The 15,753-nt window shown below is 37.3% G+C and overlaps 1 protein-coding gene across 3 annotated transcripts in view; it reads left to right on the top strand.

The window, feature by feature from the left end:
- Positions 1–15,492, top strand: part of RELCH (RAB11 binding and LisH domain, coiled-coil and HEAT repeat containing) — a 76,858-nt gene extending 61,366 nt beyond the window's left edge. The window contains exons 23-29 of one of the 3 annotated variants that reach the window (XM_039548408.1): positions 1,546–1,628; positions 1,808–1,871; positions 3,391–3,529; positions 3,925–4,041; positions 5,062–5,150; positions 9,511–9,581; positions 13,707–15,492. In XM_039548408.1, coding sequence (XP_039404342.1) covers positions 1,546–1,628; positions 1,808–1,871; positions 3,391–3,529; positions 3,925–4,041; positions 5,062–5,150; positions 9,511–9,581; positions 13,707–13,827 — 684 coding nt within the window. In that variant the 3' untranslated portion in view covers positions 13,828–15,492. Of the gene's footprint in view, positions 1–793; positions 877–1,545; positions 1,629–1,807; positions 1,872–3,390; positions 3,530–3,924; positions 4,042–5,061; positions 5,151–9,510; positions 9,582–13,706 lie in introns of all 3 variants that reach the window. The other 2 variants (XM_039548407.1, XM_019279667.2) reach the window with 2 other exon arrangements.
- Positions 15,493–15,753: the final 261 nt, after the last annotated feature.

Raw genomic sequence — 15,753 nt, 5'->3', positions numbered from 1 at the left:
TGGATTCAAACAACTTTGTTGTGTTCAGGGATAATGAATTTTACTGTGATTTCAAGCTTTTAACATTTGGGATGCACTGCAACAAATATATCTCTTAGTTTGCAAAAAGACTTGAGGAAATACACTTCATGGATAATTTAAGGATTCTCCGTTTTCTGCCTGCATAGACCAGCATGCATACTGCTTGGATGGTAGTTAAATATCAAGTAGTCCTGAATGACTTTCAGGAAAGCTTTTTGGCATCTGGGAAGGTGCTGTTTGTCATGTTGTAAAAGGTGTGAAAGGTAGCACTCAGTGTGGGGAAATCTGCACACATCTGGCCTAGTCAAGACTTCCGTATTGCATGTGACAGCCACCCACTATGATAAATGCTGTTGTATTGAGTTAGGAACAGCATTTACATGAAATTGTCAAATTCAAATTGACATTGCTTTAGTACTTATTTATGCATAACTTTATTTATAACTGTAATACATAATTACATTAGTATCTGAAATAAGACATGCAGTTACTTGCTAAAGGGTCGAGTTCAAGTTTTAAAATATCTGAAAATAGAGAAAACATTGTATTGTTGAATTTGTCATGTTTGTGCTGATTGCCAGACCACTTTAGCTTTCTTCACTCCTTTGCATTTATGAAGCTCTAGTGTAGCAGTATTTGCTTAGCTTCTAATTTTGGTTTGCTTTTTGTGTTTTTTCTTTCTCTCTCTTGGTTGTGCCGTTCTTCTTCCCATGATACTGTGCTCGCTCTTTCCGTGCATCACCTGTGATACCCCCCTGCTCCGACCATTCAGCTGTTGGTGAAGGGGGTACATGAAACTCTGGTAGCTCAGAGAGTTGTTCCTGCTCTCATTACTCTCTCCAGTGACCCTGAAATGTAAGTTCCCTGTCTTATATACCTAGCATCCCTCTTAATACATAGAAAGAAATAACCATCAGTTATGTCTCTTAATCTAGCTGAACAAAAATTGAATTACTTTTAAAGGAAAGTAACCTTTAAATCACTTATTTCTAAATAAAAAGCTTTACTGCAACACCTGGAATTAAACTGTATAAAAATGCTGAAGAAACTTTAAATAGAAAACTTAAATCCATGTAATTTAATTTTTGTTTTTGTTTTCTATATTTAATCATGTTGTCAGTTTTCAAATTTGCTTACATCATTTCTAGCAGAAAGCTGGATACTATTATTCACTAATGCTATCAGCTTTGCTGCTGCTGCAAAATTAAGTATCATCTGCATTAATGAAATGCAAAGTAGTTTTGGCTGCATCTCATTTCTGATAGACAACTGTGGCACTTCATTTCCTGGACATTCTGATGTGGTATTTCTTTCAAGCTAAAGAGGGATGCTTTGCTAATCTCACTAACAATTTGTTACTAACAGATGCTACAGCATGAGTAGAGTCTTAGTGGCTTTAAAGTCTTGTGTGGGTGACTAAACCAAGAACAACCCCAAGAGTCTGCCTGCCCATCCTCAGTCACAGCTAACCCAGTTCTTCAAGTTTACCAAAGCGTTTTTTATTGCATGTTGACTGGTTTACAGCTGACTCTTCGAGGCATGAGTGAAGCATTAGTTGACAAGCGGGTTGCTCCGGCCCTTGTTACCTTGTCCAGTGATCCTGAATTGTGAGTGTCAGACTGAGACCTTGAGTTAATCCTGTCTTTTTCCTGGTCTGCTTTTTTTTTTTTTTTTTTTGTCATTGCTAGAAACTAATGTAACTTAAAAGTACTAATTTTTAAATTTTGCTTTAAGTCATTTTGTTCTTGGTGTTGAATACATCTTAAAGACTGTTCTTCCATTGTAGTTCAGTAAGGATTGCTACAATCCCTGCTTTTGGGACCATCATGGAAACTGTTACTCAGAGAGAGGTAAGATGCCTGTTGCCACCTGTGTTCTTGTAGCATAAGAAGTGGATGACTTTTTTATAAATCCAGGGTAAAAGAAAGGGCAACTCATAAATTCTTTCTTTCTTTTGTTGTCATATTCTCTTCCAAAATGCTTTCTGGTTTTGCAATGGCTTTTTTTTTTTTTTTTTTTTTTTTTTTTTTTTAGACAAACCAGCCCTCATAACTAACAAAAGCATTTCCTTCTAAATCTCAAACAAACATAAACAAACAGAGACAGATAAGTAGAGGGGAGGCCTGTGCTAGAAGATGGTAAATCCCATGCTCAGAATGTTTTTTAAAACCTTCTCCAGTACAGTTGTGAAATCTAACTCAGTTATTTCCAAATGAAATAGTTCTATTTTAAAATGGTGACCAAAAACGTCTGCATAAGTATCTTGTACTATTTTAGATGCTTTAGGATATCCTGCTTGGCTCCCAAGTACTTTAGAAGAGCACAAGACTCTTGTTGTTCCAGTCATATCTGCTGGTTTAGCCCTTGGTGTCTGAGATGGCACTGAAGGACATAATGACATTACCAAAGTATTCCTTGAAGATAATGTAGAGATGCAATTCCTTCTTGTTTTTTAAATGATGATACTATGGTAAAAGATAAGAATTCTGAAGATACTCAGGATTCTGCTGTAAGCAGTAGAAAGCTGGATTTTGTTTCATATAACAACTGTGCAATCCAATTGCTTCTGTAAGTCCTTGCAGCTTTTTGCAGAGCTTGCATTCTTCCCGTAATTTCAACACATTCTAAAAGAATGTGTTTGAGGAAATGTGAGTAATGTGAGTCAAGTCAGTGATGACTCACACGTACTTGGAAGATGGAAAAGTTAGAATTTTGTAGGTTGGAATGCATGCCTATAATCAGTTGGGAAGAATATTGTTTTGCTACCACACAGAAATTACTGTATCCATTGCACTAATTATAATAAGCCTTAGAGTACGGAGGTGATAGCACCTTCCAAAATGTATCATAAAATGTTACTTTTTCAACTTTGTCATTTTCAGTTTTCTAGCCTTTTGCTGAAGAAATCTTTTTAATTCCATTGATTTTGTGATGGTTACTTTTGAATCTCTGTCCTCTGCAACAACATTTTCAGCCTATTAATTGAGATACATTACAAAAAACTCCATTACTTAAGTTGTAATTAAACAGGAAAACTCTGTAGTTATTAGTAGTAAGAGGGAAACTGTAATAGGAGGTACAAAAGAGAGTATCAGACTCAAGGAAACCTCAGGAGGAAAGATCAGCTGTATGGAAGCACCTGTCTGTTGTTAAAAGATAGATCAGATTAAAACCCTGGAAACAGTCTTTAAAACATAGAGGTGCATTTATGAGCTTGGAACATCTGCTAGAAAAAAATCTGTAAATTAGAAAAAAGTCTAAGATCTGTCATCTGAAATATGGAAGGTTATAAACATACTCTGAACCGATCTTAACAATTTCTAGCATCTTCATTCTTTTGTGTTTTCTGTTTCTCTGGAAATATTTAAGCTTCTGGAGAGAGTAAAAATGCAGCTGGCATCTTTCCTGGAGGACCCTCAGTATCAAGACCAATATTCTTTACATACAGAAATCATAAAAACATTTGGAAGAGTTGGACCTAATGCTGAGCCCAGATTTAGAGACGAATGTAAGTTGCATTCATGGGAAGATGCAGTCTTCCTTTCTCTGTCCAAAAGCTAATAGGTATGCTGGTTATATGAAGGGGTTTTCCTTTTTCTTCTGCAAACAGTTACTATTTCAAAGGTAATAATAAAAAGATACTCAAAGGTATCTTTTTATTTTAGGTGGTGCTACCACAAATTTTTATTTCAAGTTTGAGTCAATCCATTAAATGTGCAAGGGCAATCCCATCAAAAGCAATTGTTTGCAGTTCTTGCATGCTGATGTGTGAAGTTTCAGGTGCCTGCAGTTGCTGCATAGCACCTGTTTAATGCTGAACAAGTCTGTGGAAAGCAGACAACTTACTTGTGTACCACTTGTGTACTTGTGAACCACAACTTACTTCTGTATTTACTTTTCCAGTTGTTATTCCGCACTTGCACAAGTTAGCCTTGGTCAACAACCAGCAGTCTGTTGATTCGAAGAGACTGGATATCGCTACCCACCTGTTTGAATCCTACAGTGCTCTTTCCTGTTGTTGTATCCTTTTTTCTGGGGAAGTTTAGCTGTTATTTCTCTGGTGCTGAGAGAAGTTTAATATTTGGGAAATAAATAAGTTTGTCTTTGAATCTGTGATGTAAAACATGATCTATTCAGCATAAGGGAGAGGTTTTCAGAGATGGTGAATATCATGGATTAGCTGGACATCAGGTGCCCACCAAACCACTCCCACTCCCCTCCTCAGCAGGATGGAGTGAGGGTGGGGGAGAAAATCAGATGGAGGAAAACCTCATTGGTCAAAATAAAGGCAGTTTAATAAAGCATAAGCCATGCATGGAAGCAAAGCAAAACAGAAGATTTATTCTCTATCTTCCATCAGCAAGCAATGTCCAGCTATTTCCTGGGAGTTAGGGCTTCAGCACATGTAGCAGTTGCTCTGGAAGACAAACATCATAATAACAAATGGACCCTGCCCCCATTCCCACTTTCTCTTTTTATATCTGAGCAGTCATCATATGGTATGGAACATCCCTCTGGTCAGTTTGGGTCAGCTGTCCAGGCTGTGTCCCCTCCCAAGATCTTGCCCACCCCCAGCCTGCTGATGGGGGGAATGTTGAGAGACAGCACTGATGCTGTGCCAGCACTGCTCAGCCGTAGCCGAAGCACTGCTGTGTTCTCAACACCTTTCTAGGTACCAGTGCAAAGCACAGCACTGAGGGCTGCTGTGCAGAACATGAACTCCAGCTCAGCCAGACCCCATACAGTGGAATCCCATAGATCCTTTAAGAAACAAAGCTGCAAAAACAAAACTCTTAAACTTAACCAATAAATCAAGAAAAAATATTAAAATAATTGTATGGATGTATGAAATACATTATGTTAAATATGTTTAAGATCTTTTTTCCTTTTTATGAGTCATGAAGTGTCAAATGCTATTCCATTTTCTTAGTTTTGCTACTGTCCTTGTGTTCCATAGAACAACATTATCAGAGGACAGAAAACAAAAAAGTATAATTTCAGAAGGCAATCCTTATAATACCTTAACAACCTGGATTTTAGTTATTTCAGAGGATTTAATGGTCAATCACTTTTTACCAGGACTGAAGTGTTTACGAACTGACATGGAACATCTCTCTCCAGAGCATGAGGTGAGCAGCTGTGTTTACTAACTGAGTATGAGATGTAGGTGGCAGAAGTTGAAATGTAATGGGATTTAAAACCAGAAGTTAAGGAGAGCTGCTCATAAGTGGTATCAAAACATGGCATTGAGGAGTTTTTTTATAAGGGTCACATGATTCCAACACCAGTAAAATCTTGTAAAATGTATTTCGAAGCTGAGGACCTCTGCAGACAAATACTCAATTGTCAGAAATGCATGTAAAAACACAGGTCTTCCTAGACTGAAGAAAAAGGAAACATTTTTACCGTCCTTAAGTTAATCAAACAAAGGATACACTAAAATCACTGGCTACAATATATCCAAGGAAATGCCGATGAAACTTGGTGCAGTGCGGGGAAGAAACTATTAAGGATTAGGGAAGTAGAGTCCTAAAATACCTGGGATACACTTCATATCTGGAGTACTGTGTCCAGTTTGGGCTCCCCAGTACAGAAGCATGGTATTAGTGGAGAGAGTCCAGTGATGGGCTGCAGGAGAGAATGAGAGAGCTGGGCCTGTTCAGCCTGCTGAAGAGAAGGCTTGGGTGAATTTTATCAGTGTACAGATAATACCTGAAGAGAAGGTCCAATGAGAACAGAGCCAGGTTATTCTCAGTGGTGCCCAGTGACAGGAGCAGAGACCATGGGCAGAGTTGGGGGGTTTTTTTATTGTGAGAATGACTGAGCAGTGGCACACATTGTCCAAAGATTGTGGAGTCTCCGTGCTTGGATACTCAAAAGCCATCTGGACATGTTCTTCCTGGGCATTTGGCTTCAGATGGCCCTGCTTGAGCAGGAGTTGGACCAGATGATCTTCCAGAGGTCCTTTCCAACCTCAGCCACTGTGATTCTGTGAATTGTAAAGAGCAGATTAAAAGAAGCAGACAGGACAACATGGGAGTGAACAAGATCTTCTCTGGTAGTGGGAGCTTACAGAAAGCAGCAAAAAACAAAAAAAGTTAGCTGAAGAAGTCAACTTGAGCAACTTGCAATTCTTGGCCATATGTACTTTTTTGGTACATCCTTGAAGAGGTTGAATACTAACAGAGATTGAAACAAAGAGATGTCATTTAGTTGCATGTTGGGGAAAATCTTAACAGGATGGACATTTCAAGGAACGGAGGAAAAGATTTAATCAGAATGTATAGAGGAATATTGTTGTAGTCTTTGAAGGTTAATACTGCACTTTCATGAATTACTTTGTATGTGAGAAAATTAATTTATTTTCCATGTGTTTGCAAAAGTGACTGAATTGAGATTACTGTATTCTCTAGGAGTCCTAAGTTCTTATATTCAGTAACAAAGTTTCTTCTTCCAGTTACATTTTCTATCTAAAAGCCTGTAGTATCAATCTTATTTTCTGTATATTATTGGAAGAACTTTTCAACCTGAAAGGAAAGAATCTGAGTCGAGGAGGCTGAGTTGGAAGGAACAGTAGTCACCTGAGCATCACTCAAAGGCAACAGAATTGTGTTTCCTTACTACAGGCAGCACTGGAGATGTGGCAGTGATAGGTACTCTGTGTTCAGAGAGAGCTGGAAGATGGACTGGGAAGTCTTAAGCATATGTCTGAAAGCTGCAGTAGGCAAAAGTTTCATTTTCTTTCACTAATGGGATCACTGATACAAATACTGCTGCTTCACTTTTGTAGTTAATGTAACTTCTAAGATTTAAAGAGACAGTTCAAAAGATGCCCTGAATTAGAACAAGAGGTTTGATTGAGTTTGAGGACTGGAATAGGATTAAAAATAAATCAGTAAGTAAAGACAGCTCTCAATCCTCCATTACCACATTCTGCATTACTGTGTGTGACTTCAGGCATGATGCCAAGTGCTTTGTTTTTTTAGCCAGAGAGAAATATAAAATTAAAAATATTTACTCCTGCTCCAGTGGGCTAGAAAACTCACTACAGGCTTTACAATTTTTATCCATTTTTTTGTATAAATGGGTATCTGGTGCTTGATCAGCTTCCTGCTTCAACAGGATGTTTGTAGGCATCATGATAGAGGCTTTTGAGGCCCCAGTGAGTTCTAGTGTCTGTCTTGGTAGCCTTCTCTCTTAAAATCATGTTTTCTGAAATGAATGCCATTTACTGGCTCAAATAATTAGACATTTGCATAAACAGAACTAAGCCTTTTTTCATTATTTTGGCTACTGTGGTGTTATTCAAATGGCGTATCACTTGACAAACACACATTTTCTAAATTACAGAGCCTTAGCTCTAGTGTCAGTACAGAGTTTATGCTCTTCTTGGAAAGGTAACATTGTGGAATTGGCTTGTGTGGTCCTGTCAGGCAGCATTTACCACTCATACCTCATGCTTGTTTTCCTTTCTTTCGTATAAATGAAAGTGTAAGTTGGGCATTTAGGTCAGACCTTCTCATCTTTAAAAGAAACATTTCACCTTGTGCAAACATTCAGATACTTTACCAGCGTCTCTAGTTCAATGTCAAGTCCCTTCTTCCTTGTTTTCCACTTGCCTTCTATGGGCTTTCAAAGTAACTGGATTTGAGTTGCATGATAGTGCGTCAGTACTTGATAAAAATATTTAGTCCATATACTGCAGTATTGTTTATAAGACTTAAACATGTTAAGTCTCTTAAGTGTCCCTAAATATAGTTAGTGCTCTAAAATATCTCTCTCTAAGGAGATGCAATTTCATAATCAGTCCTATGACCAAATAAAGAGAACCCAAGGGAATAGCTCTGAGCAGTATATGCAAAGCCATAATGTGGAAATTTAGAAATTAATTTGGGGAAGAGGGAAAAATTGCTCCACTTCATCCAAGAATTACACAGCCTTCCCAGAAGGAGCTGTGCAATGGATGGGAACTCCATCGTGTTATTGAAATGATCCTGGGTCCTTGACGAATTATTCTCCTCTTTGATCAAGACTTTATATTGTTGATATTGGAACATCTGGACTCAGATAGATGTACAAAAATGTAGGGAAACTCCAGTGCACAGGTAGAAATGCTGAGTAACAAAAACTATGGTGACTGTGCTTAGAAATTTCAGGGCTTTTTTGATACAGAACAAAAAGCTTTCTTTTTCTCTGGAATTCTGAATGTATTTCTCTTGTACCTCTGTACTCTTGAGCATTAAGTATTTGTATAACATTTTATGTAAATGGAGGACAGCAAATTTAGCAGGAAGAGCTATAGTCCAGTTTGAATGCCACTCTCTGAAACACTCGAGGGTATGTAACACCTGCTACCTAAAATGTTTCAAAATGCTGAAGTAATACTTGTGGAGAAATACAGTGAGCAGTGGCACAGATCTGCAGACCAGGCCACATTTTATCAGTGTAATTAATGGTTGTGCTGCAGATGTCCAAAGTGACTTGACAGAAACCAGCATTTTAATGTATACAAATACATTTAAAAATAGTTACCAGTTGGTAGTAACCATTAGTGACTGATCTGTATTTTAGAGATTGGAAATAGGTTTTTTCCTTTGTTGTATATATTCAGGTTTGGTAAGACACTACTAATTTTAATTGCTTGTAGCTTTTAGATTTTAAATTTAGTGTCTTAAAAAAATATTTAGCTTTTTTCTGAGCTGTGAGCAGAGGAATTTTCCATTTATGCAGTGTGTGTATATATATATATATTTATAGTTTCATACTTTGCATTCTAACTCTTTTGCCTAAATGTTTCAAATGCTTTTGTCTTAATGTTTTAAAACAGTACCGTTGTGAGCAGGGCAGGGAGGCATTTACCTGTCCCATGAATTAATTGTAGGGTTTTTTTACTCTTTTTTTTAAAGCCTACTATTAGGAATCATTCCTTTATTTTTGGAGAAATCTAAAAATGTCAGTGCGGAGGTGTTTTCAGTCTTAAATACTCTGCAGAAACCTTTAGCACTGTAATTGCTTAAATAAAGGAAAAAAGCCAGGAGTCATAGGAACTCTGGAAGGCACCAGTGGAATGATACTGAGTTGATTTTAGCACTTCCTTCCATTAAGAGGTTGTCTTAGGATGCCATCACACTTTTTTTTTTCTTGCTTTTTCTTTCATGCATAATGTTCATGAAGATAATAGTGTGTCACAGAAGTGAGTGCTTTAACTTTGTTTTTAAAAGCCTAAGGTAAAAGGAGGGAGTCTTGAACTTCTGTAACTATTTGGAAAATGTTTTCTTCTTTAAGTTGTTTTGAACGTTTTTGTTGTTTCTAACCACAAGGCATTATCAGATAACTGGAACTCAAAGGCACTTGAAAAAAAAACAGGGAAACATTTTGAACAGTTCTGCTAATGTCAGAATCATTTGCAGAGTAGATTTCATAAGAAGTATTAATGTTAAAGGAAGAATGTCAAATGTCATGTATCTCTCTCTTCCTTATGTGTCTTAGGTTATTTTGAGTTCTATGATAAAAGAATGTGAACAGAAAGTGGAAAACAAGACCGTCCAAGAACCACAAGGGTAAGACTTCCACTTCCCTTTTTTTATGCGCCTCCGGAGTAATTCTGGAGAGTTCTGCAGAGTGTATTCCATAATGGTGTCCAAGGTTTGTGACCTGAAATCCTGCACTGACATATGCTGTATTTGAAAACAGATTTTAGAAACTTTAATAAAGTGGTTCTTTCTGTCTTCAGTGTAAAACACAGGACAACAAATTTTTTTATAGGGATTATGTTCTTTGTTCTCAATTTTTTATTCATTTAAAGCAGTATTTAAATTTCTGTCCTGAATGGAGAAAGCAGGGAGTACCTGGCTAAGTGCTTAGAGCAGTGTATGTAGCAGACACTTTGCCACCCATGGGGGTGGCAGCCTGCAGGCTGAGGGAATTGTTCTGGTTCTGGGAATGGCTTGCTTCAGGCTGCTGTCCTGGTTTGTGTGTGACTGGTGCACATGAGAACAGTTTCTTCAGTGTATCAACTGAGTGTGCTGGCTAGGAAGTATGCTGCCTTTGGGAAAATGCCACCTGTGTTGCACTTTGGTAAAACATCCTTTCCACAAACAGAGCAAACCCGGCTCTCCAGGGAGGCATCAGACACATGGTGCATGTGCATCCATTTGCCTCACATGGTAGAGATGGTATCGTATGTGTGCACTTCTGATAACAAAAGTAACCAACAGACCCACGTGGGACATGGAAATTCGGAAAGTTCAGTGTCATTACAATGAGTTGTATGTGCTCTGTTGCCTGCTTATTGCCTGGAATGACATGCCAGCAGGTAAATTCTTGTGGATTGTTGTATAGCTTAATAAATCCTTAGCAGTGTTGCCAGGAAGAGTGTGAGAGGGTATCTGAATAGAGAATCTGTTCTCAATCACAATACTTTGTCACGAGAATTGAGACAGTTATTTAAGCTTGTTCATGTCATGCTTCCTTATCTGTAAGAAACTGATAGAATTTACTTCTTGAAAGAGCTTGCCCATCGTCCTGGAAGCAACTGGTAGTTTGAGAATGACTAAAGTGGGACAGGTGTACAAGAATTGAACAGAAGCGTGAAGTAGAAAAAGGGTCAGTCTCTCATGCACGACGTAAAATACTTCAGGCTTTACTAGTAGTAAATACTTCAAAATCAGAGTCAGTCCTATTAAGCCATTGCAGAAACAGATAAATCCAAACCTGATACAACATCTAGTGTATTTTCTTCTAGAATGCAGCTGCTGAAAACTAAGATATGCAAAGGATAAGTCTTCGCAATGTGTTCCTTTGTTCTTTAATTAGCCTTCCCCTTTCTTATTCAAAATCAGGCTATGGTTGCAGTCTTGTACTGTACAAAATTAACAAGAAATATTTTACCACTGAAGAAATGACCTTTTCATATACATAAATATCTCTGTTTTCTTGCTAAGCCTTTGCTAATTTCAGTTCCTAATTTCAGTGACAAATACATATTTGACAAAGGATTTAAATGCAACTGGGATATAAATCACTGGGGTTTGTTAACAGCATGGGAATGCATGTACAGAAATCAAAATGGATGCAAAAGCAATCATAAGATGTTATCTTGTCTTTTCCCTTTACTCTTAGAAAAAGTTGGTTAAATGATATGGGATCAAAGAAATAGGTTTTTTCAGAACTTTGCAATTTTAAGTATTGGATAGCCAATTTTGTTAAACATTTTATTTAGTAATTAACAAGGTATTTCAATCATGGGCAACAACTTATGTTTCAAACTGATTGTTATAAAATGCCCACCAGGAATGTTTGTTTTGGCCTAGAGCTTCCCCATAAAACAGGCAGAACTCTGTGTTAACATCAGATTCATCTACACACCAGGAAAAAATTTGATGTTCACACATTGTTTGTGGGTTGGGTTTTGTTTGGGTTTTTAAATAATGAATAAATGCAAGGACTTTTCTGTGGGGCTGATTGTTTCTAACAAGATATACTATTGCTGTGTTGGGTTCTTTGATTATTTTTTAAAGGTGTGAGACTCAAATTATTCCATTCCATATTAATTTTTACTAAGTTTAAATATTCAATTTGCATAGTAATGGAAGTACTTTGGGGGCATATTTAAATTTTTAAGTATGCTGGGTGCTGTGGATTATGTTTCTATTTACAGTTACATAGTATTAGAAAACATGAACAACTTGACTCTGCAGTTGTTGATTTTTAATTTTTGACATCAGATGGCTGATACCCCCAAACTGTTTCAAAAATCAATGGAATACTTCCTTGTTTTTCTCAAACTTATATGGGATCATTAGAATAATGAAAGCACAGTTTGTTTAAAACTACAGGTTTGTCACCAGTTGCTAGGCTTTCTTTTCTGAAGTGAGCAGTTTTATTTTCTTAATGCTGCTAATGCTTGGAATGTACAGTATTTCCTAAATAAGTTTTTGTAGCTACAAACAATTCCAGGATACCTCATAGTCTGAGATAGCTTCTTGTCCTTAACCAGCTGATAGTGTAAACTGTTATTTACATAATTTATATGGCCTTGCTTTATCATGAAATCAAAGGGAATTGCATAAGACATCCATCTTACAGTAGCAGTAATTTCTCTGCTGAGTTTTATCAGTTGTAAATATGTGATTCATTAGTTGACTGGAGATGTTTAATCAAGCCAAAGATGTCTGGCTGCCTGATTGTTCCTGAAATAAATATTTTACTTTAGAAGTTTATAATTAAACTATCTGCAAATCCACAGTACAGCTTTAGTGAAAAGCTTCCCCTTTATTTTTAAGGTGCTTTAAAAAGAACCAGAAATCGTTATCACTAAACATCTTTTCTTTGTGGTGTGAAATGGGAGAAAGTACTGGGTGCATCCCTTCTACCTTTGAAGAAATCATTCAAGTTCTGTTGAAACAATTCAGAGTTAACTTCAGTTTGATCTCCTTGATGCAAGTGTATCTAACAGAACTGTTTATAACTTTTCAGACTGAAAGGTCAGTTCCTGCAATCTGGCCTTTGCCAGTAAGACAGATTTTGTGGTCTTAGCTATAATTTTGAAATGCAGAGTCCATGCTGAGTTCACAAGGGAGAATTTATTTGGTGGTGTTTTCTAAAACTGTCCTTGTCTAATGTTGAAAAACGCTTGCCATTTTGACTACAAATATAGGAAATATGGAATATTTATTAATATTCCTGCTATGTGTATCTGCTCTGTCTTGAGACAGATGACTCTTGCTGTGCTAAACAGTCATATATATCTGAAGTTGAGCTCACTGATATGTTGTTAATTTAAAAAAAAATCTGTAAATTTCACAGCATTAGGATAATTTCTTAACATATTGTTCAACGCTTAGCATCTTGTAGCTTCAGCATTGATTGGATTGCTCCTTCCAGTCCAGTTTGTGGGAAACCTACGGACTCTCTATTGTCCTATCTAGTATGTCTCAAGTAGGAACATCCAAGCACAGGTAACAGGAGCCACATTGACAACAACCAGAAGGAGAAGCTCCTTACCCATCAAGAGGCTGACCCAGTAGGACTCAGAGTGGGGTTTGCAAGAAATTTATAAGGAGATCAAAGGAAAGCTGATTAAGTAATGTAAAATAAAGATTTATTGAGAGTTACTAGGTTGAAAATCCTCACCAATTTTCAACTCTGCTCGGGTGCAAGTAGTTGGAAAATAGAGTTGAAAATTAAGGAGAGAGCTCTCTGTTTTGTACTTACCTTGCTTTTGCTTTTCTGTACACATCTGCTAATGGTCACTGTTGGAGGCAGGGTACTTGAGTTAGAAAGGTCTGTGTCTGAACTAATTGTATTGAACTTAGACTAAATAAACATAAGGATTGACATTTCTGGTGAGAAGGCAAAGCCAGTCCTTCACAGAGGTATTTGTCACTACAGCAATTCCCAAACAGGTAGCGAATGCTAGTGTGGTGACATACAAAGCTACTAAAAATTAGTGTGCACAAAAATATTTTACCATTTTCACAGGCACTGTGAACACATTATAATCAATTTAACAGTGTATATATGGAACTAAGTAGTGATGGGTTTTCAATTCTTCTTCACAGACTGGTCTTTTTTGTTGAAACCTCTGAAACACAAAGACAATTTAATTGCTTAATAAGTAACATAACAGCATAACGTTCTTTTTAATTTGTAGTCTTATGCCACTAAATGTTTTCTTTTCCTAGCTCAATGTCAATTGCAGCGAGCCTGGTGAGTGAAGATACAAAGACCAAGTTTTTGAACAAAATGGGTCAGCTGACTACATCAGGTGCAATGTTGGCTAATGTGTTCCAGAGGAAGAAGTAAGATGGGAAAAGGAACTCCCAGCTAACACTAAGGTGGACCTCACAGAGACTGGTTCCTGTACTTGAAGTACTTGCCTTTTAATTTCTTCTGTCTTATGTTCTTGTAGTATAATTTTATTCTAACCTCCAAAGATATTTGCACTGCTTTTGAATATCGCTGTGTATCTGTTAATTTTGGGTTAACTGTGGTTGATATAAAACTGAAATCATAGTCTGTACCAAGTCCCTGTTCTGTGTTCTTGTCTTTCCAGCATAATTTTTTTTATATAGTGGAAGGTTTTGGTTTTTTTTATTTTCGGACAGGATATCAGCAAATATCTGTATTATACATGGAGCTATTCTGACGGTACTTAAAATAATGTAAATTTGAAGTCATTGTCATGAAGTAATAAAAGTGGAGATTACTTATGTATTTAAATTATGAGAGAGTAATGCAGATTTTTTAATTATGTTTCTAAAAAGAAGAGGAAGAGCCACCAGCATTTGTCTGTGCTTCTGGGGTTGTTTTTGTAAGTATTGTGCATCTTGAATCCAGAGGAATTGTAGTATCTTATGTATGAGACTGCTTGCACTGCATCAGTCTGCAGGGAATGCTCATGTTTCAAATGCTTTATGCTGACATTGTAAATGCTGTACAAAGTCCTTCAGATAAAATTCTCACATCTATGTGGTTTTTTGAGGGATTTCTTTTCTTTTGTTGGGTTTTTTGTTTTATTTTAAAGCACTTTACAAGTCCACACATCCACAGGCACTTCCATTAAGTAAAGGAAAAACATGATAAATTAATAAATGTTAATAAATGTGTAAGCTACTACACAGGGTCCCCAGTATAGTTCTGCAGCCAGAGGAAACCTTATGCAGGAGAGAGACAGCTCACAGCTGCACTCAGTGTGCAGTTCTGCGAACTGTGACAACTGAAGATACTGTGTTGTTTAGATTGAATTTCAGTTCATATTTAATTTTGGAGTATTTGAAATTATGTTGAGTTTGATGTGCAGTTTCTTTAAAATGTTAAGTAGACTGACTACATACTTTTTGAAAATGACATTACAGGGAGGATATTCAACAACTACTAAATACTTTTGTTTGCAAGGAAGCATTAACAACTAAATCCTTTTCTTCTTACGCAGCACTTTTTTTCCCCCTCTCTATGTCAATGTAAGCTTCTGAAAGTAAACTCAAGTGCATGCATGAACTGGTGTGAGGTAGCAAAATATAAAAGCTCAGGCATTCTCTGACATGGTACCATTGAGCTGGAAGTATGGACATCTTTGAGGACAGGGAAAGCAAAAAGAGTGAGGGAATAAAATATTCCCTCCTGAAACAGAATAGGGATGGAATAGCACGTCAGGTATCAGCCTTAGATGGAAATAATGGAAATAACTTGAGGCTCCTGAGTGCTTCATGTTTGTGCCTGTGCTGTTGCCTGCCACGTTTGTGTTGTGACAGGGCCTGTTGCTCACGTGCGCACCATCCGTCCCCTTACACTGCACTGATGAAGCATTTTTCTGGAGGTTACAGACAGCTCCATGCCTTTGTGTTGCTCATTACCATGAAAGTATGCTTTTAGCAGACTGACTGTGAAATGGAGACATTCCTGAGGAATGGGAAGTGGTGACATTCCTCTCTATTGTTCTGTTGTCAATAAAAAGTTTTGTATACCTGCCTTGTCTTGTTACTTCTGCTCTTCCCTGAATAAGATTATCACATCAGCAGAGCTATTACAGGAGAGACCTCTAATGCACAGAAAGTCCTTAGCCTTAACTCTTTTTACATAGCAGCTGGTAGATTGAACTTGCTCAATTTCCTCTCTGTGTGCTTGGCTTCTAGACATGCGGCTTCACTGCCATTTTCATGCAGGGTCTCTTCCTGTGTCTCCTGTGTTACAGTTTTGGTTTGGGGCTTTTTTCTCCTTCTCTTTCTGACT

The sequence above is a fragment of the Corvus cornix genome, chromosome 2 (genome assembly GCF_000738735.6).
Source record: "Corvus cornix cornix isolate S_Up_H32 chromosome 2, ASM73873v5, whole genome shotgun sequence".
Taxonomy (NCBI): Eukaryota; Metazoa; Chordata; class Aves; order Passeriformes; family Corvidae; genus Corvus; species Corvus cornix.
This window is presented reverse-complemented; position numbering and strand designations above follow the sequence as displayed.